The sequence below is a fragment of the Mus caroli genome, unplaced genomic scaffold (assembly GCF_978045245.1).
Source record: "Mus caroli unplaced genomic scaffold, Mus_caroli_1 scaffold_2, whole genome shotgun sequence".
Lineage (NCBI taxonomy): Eukaryota > Metazoa > Chordata > Mammalia > Rodentia > Muridae > Mus > Mus caroli.
The window spans coordinates 60,000,249-60,013,965 of record NW_028227257.1 but is presented as its reverse complement, the minus strand read 5'-3'; the positions used below and the strand labels follow the sequence as shown (position 1 = coordinate 60,013,965).

Below are 13,717 nucleotides of genomic sequence, written 5' to 3'. Positions count from 1 at the left end.
CAGAAACATAGAAATCTCTGGTTCCAGTTTTAATGGGGAATCACTGACATTTATTGTCTCTTTTGGCCTCCATCAGTTATTTCCTTAACACAAAGGTCATGGTATGTCTGTACCAAAGCCACCCACACCCTGAAAAGATTCATTTCATGACTCCCTTCCTGGGTTGGTAGAAGTGCCTGGTGCTTCAGGCATAAAGGTGGGGGCATGGCCAGGTATTGTAAATAAGGACAGAAGAGAGGCAGGCCTCTCTATCCTTAAACTGCCAGAGATAAAGGCTTTAAAGTGTCCATGACCATTTTGAGGCTCCGGCTGCAACTGCATGTCATGTCCTTTCCTGTGCACCACAGTCATCTGGGTGGTGAGGCAGGGACAGTGGCTAGCAAAGGTTCCTAGGAGAGTGAACTGTTAGGAGACTCTTTTCATCTCTTTAACCACAACCCTTTCATATAGTGAAGGGTAGTGGTACACAGAACCCCAGGACAGGCAGGAGGCTCACTTGAACTCAGCAGTGTGAGACCAGTTTAAGGTACAAGACCCCCATCTCGACCAGGTAACCTCTACTGTCTCCCCTCCCTCACACATGCACAGCTGGAGGCTGGAACGACATCCACAAAGGTGAATTAACTCCCAAACTAACAGGCCATGCTCAGACCAGAAATTCCAGAACCAGGGGTGATGTAACTGTGACGGCCTGTTTCACCTCGGATAGATTGGAAGAGATCTGACTCAGAGATGGCTAAGTCCAGCCCCCTTGCTGAACATGGATAGTTCAGCACCTGGATCCCAGTCTGAGGCCTGGGGCTTTGGGTAAGGAGGGGCAGAGTACTAGCTGGCCGGGTGCTTTTGGGCTTAAACCATATTCTCTGCTGGGAAGCCATCTCCCCACGCCTCAGCAGACATGCCTCAACTCAAGTTCTGGCAGAAGATCTTCAGGACGGCCACAGATGGCTAGGGTGAGGGTATCACAGAGGGACCAAACTGGCATTCTAGAGCCAGGAAGTGAGCCAACTTTACTCTTCAAACAGAGTCCCTCCCTCTTACCAATTCCACATCTTCACAGGAGCCTTCTGGCCATAGATAATGAGCTTCAGGAGGCACAAAGCAATGGTGTATTAGATTCTGGGATTCCCAGAGCGATGATGGGAATATTCTGTGCTTGTGAGATCAGCCATGCATCCACAGCCACAGATGCTGTGCTCGCCACACGGATGGAGGCTTTTGTGAGAGGAGTGTTACTCTTTTTTAACTTTCTGATTCTTTGTGAATTTCACATGTACTCCAATCCCATTCAACTCTTCACATCCACCCTCTGCCCTTGCGACTCCCTCCCCCTCAAAGGAAAACAAACAAGATACTGTTGTGGAAGTAGTGCATCCGTGTGTCACACAGTATACCCTTTTGTCCAGACATCTTTACTTGGAAATGTTCATTACAATGAGTCACTGGTCTAGATCTGCTACACTATCAATACTGGATTCTCAGTGGGATGCATCTTGGATATTCTGTTGTTGCCCTGGGTCATGGAGCTCCTGCAGCTTTGGATCTGCAGGACTGGCCCTTTTATGTGCTCCAGCAGTTAACAGATGGGGTAGATGTTGGGCTGGGCCAATTCAAAGCCCTGAATCTGAGCCTGGGTGGTAGCCGAGTTGGTCAGCCCACTAGCTCTCCTGCATCCACACCACCAGTGTGAGTTCTCTAGCACTGCTCTGGCTAGCTGCAACAGACAAGAAGCGGGGCCAGCTCCCCGACTCTCTTGAGAGAAGTGTTATTTTTACTGTTTTTCATAGTTACTAGCTGTCTTATCTTATCCTTCTCTCTTAGCTAAGCTACTATCCCCTTATCATTTCCATTAGTCTTCAGAAAGGGGAGAGGGAGGCTCAGGAAAACTTTGTTTTTCACTTATGTTTATTGAGAAGCAGCCTCCATCATCCTTAGGCTGGAGCTAAGCTACCCTGCTCCCCTCCCCAGCCCTCTATGAAGGGCAGGATCCTGGGAAGAAAGGATGGAGTTTAGGAAAACAGAATTAAGTATGCACACCATCCAGGAGAAAATACAGGCTTTATTCTACTGCTTCAAACACAGTTCATAAGAAGGGATGCTACAAGCCTACCAGGTAAAAGGGCAGGACTCACATGATGGCACAAGTTCTGGTCCTGTCCTATGGGGAGTGGCCTGGCATCCCAGTGCCACTCCCGAGGAAGTGCATTTTAAGATGGTGCAGATGGGTTCATGGGCAGCACTCCTTTTTTTTTTTTTTAAACTTTATTTATGGGTGTGTGGCCTGCATATATGTCTGTGCATGTGCCTGTGCCTGGTGCCTGTGCCTCCAAGGCCAGAAGTTGCTGTGTACCTCTTGCTGCTGCGTACCTCTTGCCGGCTCCCTGACGTACTCAACAGAGCCGCTCCTGCATTACTCTTTGCCATTCCTCAGTGCCCCACAAACCCGCACGCCCTCTCATCACTATTGGTTTCTGGTCAGTTGTTCCCTGTGTGCAGTGAGACATACTTTACCAAGCTATCCTAGCTCGATCCTCCAGTCTTGCAGAAGAAAGGCCAGGAACAACTATGGCCAGGAAAGCAACAGGACAGAAAGTGGCTAGAGCGGAGGAAGATGCTCAGTGCTCACCTATAAAGACTCAACAGCCTGTCCAAGCAGCTGGTGAGTGGCTGAGGCAGGCACTTCTACAGAGATCCTGCCTAGACCACACACCCTGCACAGTGCTGCCCCGGGGAGGTACCAAAGCCTACACCTACAGAAACTTGTGTTCTTCTACACATCTTAGTAGAAAAGTTCAGCTCCTGAGACCCTTCATACAATGTCCATGACAGCTGCTCATCAGGGCCTCCCATTTGCCACATTTAAGTATTAGATACTCTACCTCCCAGTCTACACAGTGAGAGGGGAAGCATGGATGGTACAAGGGAAGAGATCCAGGGGTAAAATAAATAGTGAGGAAGAAAAGGAGACTGAAAACGGAAGGGATAAGCAGGGAGACTCCTGGAGAAAACATTGGCAGTATAAACAGCCTGTGGTCAGTGGGCTGGCAAGCTCTAGTGCTAGGCTCCCATGGGACTCTCCAGGCCGCCATGCTGGGGATCTTGTGAAGCTGCGCAGTTATTGTAATAGAAACTCACAGTCAACAACCCCATGGGTACAAACACTTGAGATGAAATCTCCTTGTCCAGGTGATTGGTATACAAAGGCAAGACGGTGCATTTCCTCCTGTCCAAGCAGGGGTTAAACTCCTGGAATTGTCTGCAACATAACAGCGTAAGATATAACTAATCTCTTCTTCTAGTAAAAAGCCGGCAATGCCAGGTGACAAGTCCAGTTAATTCAGAGATGTTCCAGAGAGCAAGGTGGCCAGCATCATCCCTGGTAGCAGTCCATGGTTCTCAAGGTGGCTGCTCCTTCAACTCTCTGGGAAAGCTGAGCTGTCTACTGCTGAGTGCTTGGGCTGCCGGGCTCAGGTGTCGGCTGAGTTTACCTCTTTGGAGCAGAAGTAGTGCACAACCACCCCATTGGGGTATCTTGCAAATGCACTGTGTAGAAGAACAGCTGAGAGTGAGTGGTGTTCTACATCTCCTCCAGCACCTGCAAGAGGCATCAGCCCCAGAAGCCACCCCCAACCCTACTCCAGTACCTCTGGACCAGAGCAGGAGCTATGCACCACCCCAGTGCACACCAACAGCTTGTGGCTCCCTCAGTGCAGGGTCAGGGTGTAGGTTAGCGGGAGTTGGATCTTCAGTAGCACCAAGTAATCACTAACCAAGCAACCAGGCAACTAATCACTAACCAAGCAACCAGGCAACTAATCACTAACCAAGCAACCAGGCAAACTAATCACTAACCAAGCAACCAGGCAACTAATCACTAACCAAGCAACCAGGCAACTAATCACTAACCAAGCAACCAGGCAAACTAATCACTAACCAAGCAACCAGGCAACTAATCACTAACCAAGCAACCAGGCAACTAATCACTAACCAAGCAACCAGGCAACTAATCACTAACCAAGCAACCAGGCAAACTAATCACTAACCAAGCAACCAGGCAAACTAATCACTAACCAAGCAACCAGGCAAATGCCTGGACAAACAAAAGCCAGCGCACAACATGTGCCCTTGGCTTGGCACTGGGAATCATGTTCAGCAGAACTCGTTCCAGGATAGTCTAATGAAGTACAGCAAGTCTAGCCTCTGCTAGCTGAGCAAGAGCAGGCAGTTCATGCTCCCTGCAGGCCAGGGGACCGACTCTGGGGCAGGTCTCTACAGAATAATGCTGGCTCAGGAGGTTGCTCAAGCCATGAAAGAAGATGGAAAGATTTGGGGCTCCTCCTCTCCATCTGGCCCGGTGGAGCAGGCCTGTAATACCTGTAAACCCCAGGTAGCGGGGCTGGTGAGATGGCTCAGCAGGTAAGAGCACCCGACTGCTCTTCCAAAGGTCCTTAGTTCAAATCCCAGCAACCACATGGTGGCTCACAACCATCGGTAACAAGATCTGACTCCCTCTTCTGGAGTGTCTGAAGACAGCTACAGTGTACTTACATATAATAAATAAATAAATCTTTAAAAAAAAAAAAAACAAAAACCCAGGTAGCACTGGGGTGTGGCTGAGGTAGGAGGGTTCATTCAGAGTTCCAAATCAGCCGGAGCTACACAGCCAGCCCACATCTCAAGAAGGCTCTCTGTATGTCTTGCATCCTCTTACTGGTTTTCTACTTCCATTGCTAATTTTAGTTGTCAGAGAATTAGAGCTTTCTGGGGAAGAGTTCAACAGCTCCTCAAATTATTGAAGCTCTTTCCCCACAGATATGGCTTGCTCTGTTAAAGCTCAAGAACTCAATGAAACAAAAAGGCTACTCTCCAGGGGTGAGGTCAGCACTGTCGTCATGGGACAGAATCTCAAACCACCGGGGGCTGGGCTTCCGGATGTGCCTGGGGGGTTTCTTGATTCTGTTACCTGATGTGGGGAGATAAATCCTCCCACCCAACTCCCGGCACCTCCAGGTTTTCCAAGACAAGGGTTTCTCTGTGGAGCCCTGGCTATCCTGGAGCTTTCTTGTAGTCCAGGCTGGCTTCGAACTCATAGAGGTCAGCCTGCCTCTGCCTTTCAAGGGCTGGGACTACAGGCACACACCACCACAGCCCAGCAGAAAAGACCAGTCTTGACTGTAGGTAGGACTATTCCCTTGGTAGGAACTGCAGAATGGGGAAACCCAGCTGGAAGTAGGGAGCAGCCACTGCTCTCACTTTCTTGACTGGAATGCAATGTGACCCCTGCCTCAAGCTCCTGCTCTCTCTGCTGCTTTGTCGAGTATTTTATCACAGCAGCAGGATAAGACACTAAAGGCAGAAATCTCCCCTGTCTGCTTCCACTCTCAGGGAACCACATCTGCACCCAGATGCTGCTCAGGTGGGGCTCACCTGTTCCCAATCTTCTTCTTGCACACCATGCACACCTTCTCCTCAGTGATGATGCACTTCACCTGCTGGTGTAAAATTCGCTCTTCCTGAACCTGGAAGAGATTGAGAGTTCCACGTCTGGAACACCATGCTGACTGCTGGACCATGCTGACTGCTGGACCGCCTGAGCTAAGTGCTGCCTTGATGACTACAGGTTTGTGAAAACTCTCAATTAAAAACCAAAGGCCTTCCTGCTGGAGGTGGGCTCTATAAGTTCCCTCTCCATACTGTCGGGCATTTCATCAAAAGTCCCTTCCTTATGAGTCCTGGGAGTCTCTTACCTCCCAGGTCTCTGGTGCATTCTGGGGGGTCCCTCCAACCTCCTATTTCCTGAGGTTGCCTGTTTACATTTTTTTCTGCTGGCCCTCAGGGCTTCAGTCCTTCTCCCTCACTAACACCAGGTCAGGTTCCCCTCTACCCCCCCACTGCCCCTCCACCCAGTCCACTTTCCCTCGAGGGAGGGGGTTGCCATCCCACAGTCACACCTCTGAGCCATAATTGTTTCTGTCTGAATTACAGGGATGGAAATGGAGAGGAGCCTGAGGAAAAGAAGGTCCAGCTACAGGCCCAAAGTGGGATCCAGCTCAAGGGGAGGCCCCAAGGCCTGACACTATTACTGAGGCTATGGAGAGCTCACATAAAGGGACCTAGCATGACTGCCCTCCGAAAGACCCAAGAAGCAACTGAAAGAGTCAGATACAGTTATTTGCACCCAACCAATGGACAGAAGCAGCTGACCCCTGTTGCTGAATTAGGGAAGGCAGAAAGAAGCTGAGGAGATTCTGTAGGAGGACCGGCAGTCTTAATTAATCTGGACCCCCCAAGATGTTTCTAACACTGGACCACCAAACAGACAGCATACATCAGCTGATATGAGGCCCCCAACACACATACAGTAGAGGACTTCCAGGTCTATGTTCATTCAGAGATGATGCACCTACCCAGGGAGTTTAGAGGTCAGGTGGGGTGGGGGCGGGAGGTGGGAGCATCCACATGGAGACAGGGTGGGGCAGGGAGGAGGGTGGATGGGGAGGGGCGGGGAGTGGAATATGGAGTATAAAAAATGAATTAAAAATAAAATTAAATAAAAAAACCACAACAACCCCCCACCCCCAAAGGCCACCCGCCCCTCTGCAAGTGGGGAAGGCCATACCCTGAGGAACTCCGCATGGAGAAGATTCTTAAGCACTTGATTGAACCTTTTCTTTTGTGCATTTTCTTCTAAGACCTTTTCTAGAAAGATGCGTATGTCATTGATCTGAGTGTTTGCTGGCAGAAGGTTGATTGCCTAGGGCAGAGACAGGATAGGGAGATCAGGATGAGACCAAGAAAGCTCTTGCCTGCCCCCTCCCCCCGCCAGCCCTGTCCCCTCTCCCAGCCCTCCTGACCTTGGTGGTGTCTAATTTGCTGTAGTGCAGCTCTAGGACTTGCAGGGCAGCCTGGAGGTTGGCCTGTGGCTCCAGGAGCTCTAGTTTGATTGGCCCCAGGCAGTGAATGCTTGGAGGTGACAGGTACATCCGAAGCAGGGACAGATACACCTGTTACACAGACAGAAACACGCATTCCAGGCCTGCAGCCACCCTCCCAGGAACCCCCAGCACTGAGTCCCCCTGGTGACTAGAGGGCTGGTCCATAGCAACTGTCTCCCTGGTAACTAGAGGGCTGGTCCATAGCAACTGTCTCCCTGGTGATTAGAAGGCTGGTCTATAGCAACCATCTCCCTGGTGATTAGAGGGCTGGTCCATAGCAACCACTGGCATGGAACACTCCAAACTCATCACTTTCCCCTGAATTTTTTGGCAAAATCAAGCAGCCAAATAAGGACGCCAATACTGCTCTTTCTCTGAATGTCTTGTGTCTGTTTAATGTTATACCATGCACAGAAAGTTAACACAGCAAATAACCTAAAGATTTCTCATTTTTTAATGCTCTGAAGGCTGAGAAACTGGCTATATTTCTAGTGCCACAGGATCACCTCATCCTAGGGACACTGTGGGTAAGAACAGATGAGTAAGCCAGAAGCAAACCCGGGCAGATGGTCACTCAGATTCTTTCCTAGGAGACATATGCAAACAATCATATACCATGTCTCACTTAGTGGTTAAGTGCCACTTTGGCCACACTGGACGGGTGGGGTCTGCTATAGTGACAGGAAGGGCACATGCTCCCCTGGTCACAGCTGCCTACTTACATCTTTGTTGCCTTCTTTGTTTTGGTCGTAGTGTTTGTGGCAGTACCTGCAAAGGAGGAAGTGGTGAGAGCAGGCAACATGGACTGCATGGCCGGTGTCCACGAGGCTGCCAAGAGTACCGGAACCAGACTGGCAGGGGGAGGTGAAATGCCCTCTGCAGCTAGGCATAGGGGTGGCCTCGTGGATGCTCATCTCTGTGAGGACTGTCTTGAGACTCCTTTGGAGGTGGGAGAGCAGGGCTGACTTACTCCTTAGCCATCTTTGTGTCCTTCAAGACGTGGACATAGATGAAGAGAGCTTGTTCGTGCTTCCCCATGCGCCCCAACAGGAGAGCTCGCTCTTCTAAGAGGCCTAGGAGGGGAAAGAACTCCAAGTAGCTGCCACTGCCATTACATAAATATAAGAAAGGACTTGGAGAAGCCCATGATAGCTCAGTAATAGCACTTGCTGCCAAGTCTGATGATCTGAGTTCCTCAGACAAAGAACCCTTTATCCACTAGACACACATCATGGCACATACATACATACATACATACATAGTAAACAGAATAAAAACATTTCAAGAATAATACATGGACGGAGATTAAAACCACGAAGCCAATCCTTCAAAAACAAAGAAAAAAGAACAAAAAACCCCCCCAAAAAACCATAAAACAAAAACAAAATAAGGGGTTGGGGCACAGCTCAGAGCACAGCACATTCTCAGCACACGTGATGGCTCAATCCCGAGCCCCACCATACTAAAAATATAGTGAAGTAAAATAGTAAATATTATTACCTTTCTTTAAGGGAGAAAATTATGAAAGGAATTTTTAAAGGAGAAGGAAGCTAATTTAGGAGGTTCTATCCCCATTCTCCATCCTCCCGTCGGTTCTGTAAACAGGGTCTCTCTACATAGCCTTGGCTGTCCTGAAACTATGTAGACCAGGCTGGCTTTGAACTCACAGAGATTGGATTGGCCTGCCTCCTCCTCTCAAGCTCTGGGAAAAATGGCATGCACCACCATGGCTATGGCTGGCCGTGTTTCACCCTTTTAACAATCTATAAACTGAGCAAGAATACTTATCAAACAACCACGTTCATACAGAATAGGAACCCCAGAGAACGTGAGGCAAAGACTGGGTGTTCGCTGAGCTGATGCCAGACAGATTGATCATTTTCTCGATGAATCATGCCAGATTACAAGGAGTAAGTACTCAATAACGAGTTCATCAAGAATTACTTTGAAGCAAGAGATTACAATCTACAAATCAGCATATGCTTCACACCCAGAGTCTTTTCTCAGCCTCAGCAAAAGAGGGATGTGGAGGAACAGGAGTGATGGCCTGGAAGCCTGGCCCTCACACACACACCTTTGAGGAGGGCTGAAGAACAGCAATAAAGAGAGATGAGACTCCTCTATGCTTTGCTGAAACAGCTCTGGCTCTAAGCTAGACACTCACCATCAAAGGGAAAATCACAGATGAGCCGGCCTGGATCATAGTGGCTGGAAATCTCCAAGAACATGAGCAGCTTCTGTCGGTATTCTCCCAGTTCACCCCCTTCCTCTCCAGCAGGGACTGGACTTTTACCTTTAAGGGAAACCATGCTCCATATGAAAGGACGCTGTTAAGCAATAATGTGGGGTCCTATGAGGGAAATGGGGCTCAGAGATGTCACCCTGTTATCAAGGAAGGGCCTCCAAGGAGTTTCCCAGGGGAGTTCTTTTACTCCATGATCTCACTGGTTCTAAAACACGCGTGGGACATTAAGGAAGCCTGTGAGCAGACAAACGTGTTGGCCAGCATGTCTCTTAGCAACACAGCTGTCATTCTGCAGACAGATTGGTTCCTTCTGTCTTACCTGAGGGAGTCACTCAGTGTCTCTGACTCCTCTAAAGGACTTCCTGTCTACCTGGAGAACAACAGGGCCTGTTTCCCCAAACCACACACAGGCATCGGGCTCTGTCTGCTAAGGCCTGGGGCCACCTGATTTGGATGGGCACTGATACCTGTGGGCAGCGACAGGAGGTAGTCTTTCATCAGACTCTGCACTTTCTCACAGTACAGCTGGATCAGGCAATTGTGGAACTGTGAGCCTGTCTCCTCCCACACGTGGATGATGTGTTCCTGAGGTGGAATGTCAGTCAGTCTGGTTAGTACTCGTGTCTATCTCCTAGCCTCCCTCGCAGGTCACATCCCCATTTTTCCTTAACTAAGCTATAAAGATCACCAAGGGGCAGCTCTTCCAAAAACTATGCTAAAACCCAGTGATGTCAGGGACGGTTTCTTCTATCTACACTGAAACCTACTCTGTAGACTAAGCTGGCCTTGACCCCACAGACGTCTGCCAACCTCTGCCTCCCAAGTGCTAAGATTAAAGGCCATCATTCTTCATTCCCTTGGTTCTCTATTAGACCAAGACACTCTGCTAAGAGGAGTGTTCCCAGCTTGGTTCCATGGGATTACGTTTTTTCAGAGGAAGCTGAAATAACTACTGTTCTCTTATTTTCACTAAGACCCAATTGAGTTGACCGTACCTGGAATCTGAACTGCCTAAGTGATTCATATGCCCCATGATATGAAGCTTAAAGTCTTGTGGACTAACCCAACTGTACCTTACCAGATAAGGAATGGCCAGAGCCTTGAAATTCTCTATCAAGAAGTTGAGCACTCGATCTCGTGGCAGAGACTCTACCTCTGGGAGGTCTTCAGTGAATATCTGTCAAAACAAACCTGAGTTCTACAAGCAGAACCTCTGACTTAGGCCATAAACACACAGGCCTACAAGGGTTAAGGCTGCTGCCGCTTTGAGAGGAAGGGTAGACAAGGTACCAGTTGCTGGCTGGTTTATGGGGGTTGAGGCTAGAGCCTAGCAGCTTTAGAACAGGCTCCTTCTATATACATATGCAGTCTTGTCCACATGCCCACTTTAGTCTGTGACTCCAAAGGAATGGTGTAATCTAGCCTCTTCCTGTGTCTGTGGCTCTCTCACCAAATATAATCAGGATCAACTGTGGCACCAGACAAGCCCAGGGCCTATGACCTACCTTCAGGCCATCTTCTGGGAAGTCTCTCAGCACCCAGACTGAGTAGGAAAAAATCAGATGAAGGTTTTCTGTGCCTTCAAAGAAAAAAGTAAGACTTGTTAGCAGTTGACAAAAGTCAGGCCTGTCCAATAAGATTGGAGGGTAGGTGTGCAGGTATAGATGTGACCTTAGAATTCATTTTGTGGACAAGACAGATCCAAGCACCAGCCTCAGATCTGCTCGTTTCTTATGGTCTGGCCACATACTAAAAAAAGGATTTCACTGTTCAACCATGGAGGGTCTGATGCCAGGCAGAGGAACAGAACTGATGGACCACGAGGAAAGAGACTGACCTGACTCAGGAATGGCGGAAGACCAGGCCTATACAAGCCGGAGCCTCCTCCACAGCTTTTAAATGTGGGTGTGGAAGCACATGCCTTCAGTCCCGCACTCAGGAGGCAGAGGCAGTGAACCTCGAAGTTTGAGGCCAGCCTTGTCTACAGAGTGAGTTCCAGGACAGCCAGCATTCCACAGTGATATCTTGTCTCAAAACCTACCACCACAACAGGCTTACCTAAATGCTGCAGATACTGCACCGTCCTCTCGTGGCCTTTCAAAGGTGAGTTTGCTTTCTTGGACTGGTCCACTAGCACCTGCAGAGCTGGCCACAAAGCCCAAGAATAAACCCATGAGCCTCTCCCTCATGTGAGGTCCACTAGATTCTGCTAATATCAAACGCCTCTCTCCCAGACTCTGGACGGTCCCTCGGGTCACCTTTCTCATGGAGCCCCTTCTTCTCATACAGGATGATCAGCTCGCTGTACTTGTGAGCCTTCTTCAGTACATGCTCACTCTCCTCGATGTGACAGTGGTTGTTCTCCAGGCGCAGCAAGGGAGCCACCAGGGCCACATTTGTCTGTGGGGAGATAGGATGCTGATGTGGGGTCACGTGGGACAGCAGCAGAAGCTCCTTCCTGGGAACCCCACCCTTCATTTGCCCAAGTCTGCTCCAGGCTCAAGGGCCAGGGACATAACAAGCATAAGACAGCAAACAATCCTCGCTGCAGGATGACAGGAAGTGGCCTTTAGAGAATTGACATCTTCAGCACACGTGTCTCACTGTTCTGGGGGAAACAAACAGGTTACTCTCCTTGAGGAACTACTGTCCCTGTTTAGTCTGTGGCACTAACCTCAATTGTACTGGCAAAGGACCTCCAAATAAATATCTTGACTTATCCTCTTCATCAAAGGAAACACAAAGATATCAGGCAAAGGCTAGGAGGTTTCCATCATCTAAGATCTTACTCTTAGTAGTACTGGTCTCCTACAGAGCTCCCCGGAACATCCCTAGAGTCTGAGAGTAAGGGGCTGGCATGCTACAGCCACTCACATGGAGGTAGCACTTGAGCAGAGTGGTGTCAATGATCTGAAGTAACTTCTTCTTGGACTTGATGGTGGGAGTGCCCTCCATGAGCGGGGAGGTGCTGGACTGGTGATCCGAGTCATTCAGCTTCTTTACCAACTGGCTCCGTTTCTGAAAAGTGCAAAAATGTGGGGTCAGGGCCAGGACGAGGTCTTCCTTCATCACCCACATTTAACTCTGAATGCCCCCAAACCAGCTCTTGTCCACACCCTGGACAAGACATCTAATAGCAGCATTCATGTTTTGCTAGAGATCAAAAGACATGACTATCACATTGCCACAGACCCAGTGACAACAGAGATGTCCGCCTGCTTTGTTTCTGCAGTGCTAGAGATCCAACCCAAGGCCTTGCATAAGCTGGGCAAGCACTTTACCATGAAGCTCCATCCCAACGCCCACCCCCAGCCCTCCACCTCAAACACACGAACACTTGTTCCTTAGGTTGGCTCTAGACTATTCTGAAACCTCACCTGGCTGGGCATGGAAACACAGGCCAGTGATCCCAGCTACTCAAAAGGCAGAGTGAGGAAGATCATAAATTCAAACTCAGCTTAGGCAATATAGTGAGACCCATTTCCACACAAAGAAATCAATAAAAGCATAATCTTCATGCACTTCTCTTTGTCCACCGAAGCCCATCGTCTCATTTGGCCAAACACTGGTGCTGCTTAATGCTATGCAACCCGAAGGTCACTGGAGACCAGGGAAGAAAGTGTGCTGTTTCCTAAAGCTGGGATGGCAGAAGCAAAAGGCACAGGCCTCTATTCTATCCCGGGAATTGTCTTTACTTGCCCCAGGACTCCAGAGTGTGAACAAGGAGACAAGCCTGTGCAGGCTGCCAGTCATAGCCTGGCACCTGGAGCTCAAAATCAAGGGCACACCAGGCTGAGACATCTGGTCAGGCCAGCTGACTTTCAATGACCCTGAAGCAGCAGTGAAGTGCAGCATTACAGTTTTCCCAGGGATGCTTTTCAGAGCCTACAGGTAGGTATACCTGGAACAACAGCTATAAAGTCTCTGACATGAGTGTGGCCACAGGAAATAACAGAAACATTTGTAACAGATTGTGAGTTAAGAAGCTTTAAGGAGGGCCACTCAGCCACTCCCCAGCATCACATACACTGGGGGTAGAGGTGTACACCTGTCCATTTCTCAGCACTTAGGAAATGGTTAGAAGTTAAAGGTCACCCTTAGTTACATAGGGAGTTCAAGGTCAGTCTGGCCTATATAAGATTCTATTTCAGAAAACTGAAGCTTTATAGACAGGTAAGTTGTAGTGCTGACTTTAAACTTTCATATTATCTGTCCATAAGAGTAAACTGAAAAAAAAATCAGGCCATAAACATACAGAAAACGAACTATTGACAAGGAGGGGCTTTCCCAATGTATGACTAAATTTCAAGCTGCAAACTGTAAAACAGAAAATATACTTTGATTTTAATTTGTAATAAAGGAATTAATAAAAAAAAAAAAAAACTAAACAGGCTAGAGAGATGGTTCAGTGGTAAGAGCACTGGCTCTCCTTCAGAGGACCTGGATTCAATTCCCAGCACTCACATGGCAGCTCCCAACTGCCTGTAACTCCAGAGGATGCTATGCTCTTGTTTCCTCTGCTAAAGGAAGCAAACAT

General features: G+C 48.8%; 1 protein-coding gene across 4 annotated transcripts in view; it reads right to left on the bottom strand.

Moving 5' to 3' along the window:
- Positions 1–2,039: 2,039 nt before the first annotated feature.
- The window catches only part of Vps39 (VPS39 subunit of HOPS complex), a 41,101-nt gene continuing 29,423 nt past the window's right edge, over positions 2,040–13,717 (bottom strand). For all 4 annotated transcript variants that reach the window (XM_021183453.3, XM_021183447.3, XM_029473727.2 and 1 more), the window contains 13 exons: positions 12,055–12,198; positions 11,439–11,580; positions 11,239–11,325; positions 10,686–10,759; positions 10,259–10,357; positions 9,648–9,765; positions 9,100–9,228; positions 7,906–8,008; positions 7,658–7,703; positions 6,855–7,004; positions 6,620–6,754; positions 5,428–5,519; positions 2,040–3,543 (listed from right to left, as the gene is read on the bottom strand). In XM_021183453.3, coding sequence (XP_021039112.1) covers positions 3,468–3,543; positions 5,428–5,519; positions 6,620–6,754; positions 6,855–7,004; positions 7,658–7,703; positions 7,906–8,008; positions 9,100–9,228; positions 9,648–9,765; positions 10,259–10,357; positions 10,686–10,759; positions 11,239–11,325; positions 11,439–11,580; positions 12,055–12,198 — 1,395 coding nt within the window. In that variant the 3' untranslated portion in view covers positions 2,040–3,467. The remainder of the gene's footprint in view (positions 3,544–5,427; positions 5,520–6,619; positions 6,755–6,854; positions 7,005–7,657; positions 7,704–7,905; positions 8,009–9,099; positions 9,229–9,647; positions 9,766–10,258; positions 10,358–10,685; positions 10,760–11,238; positions 11,326–11,438; positions 11,581–12,054; positions 12,199–13,717) is intronic.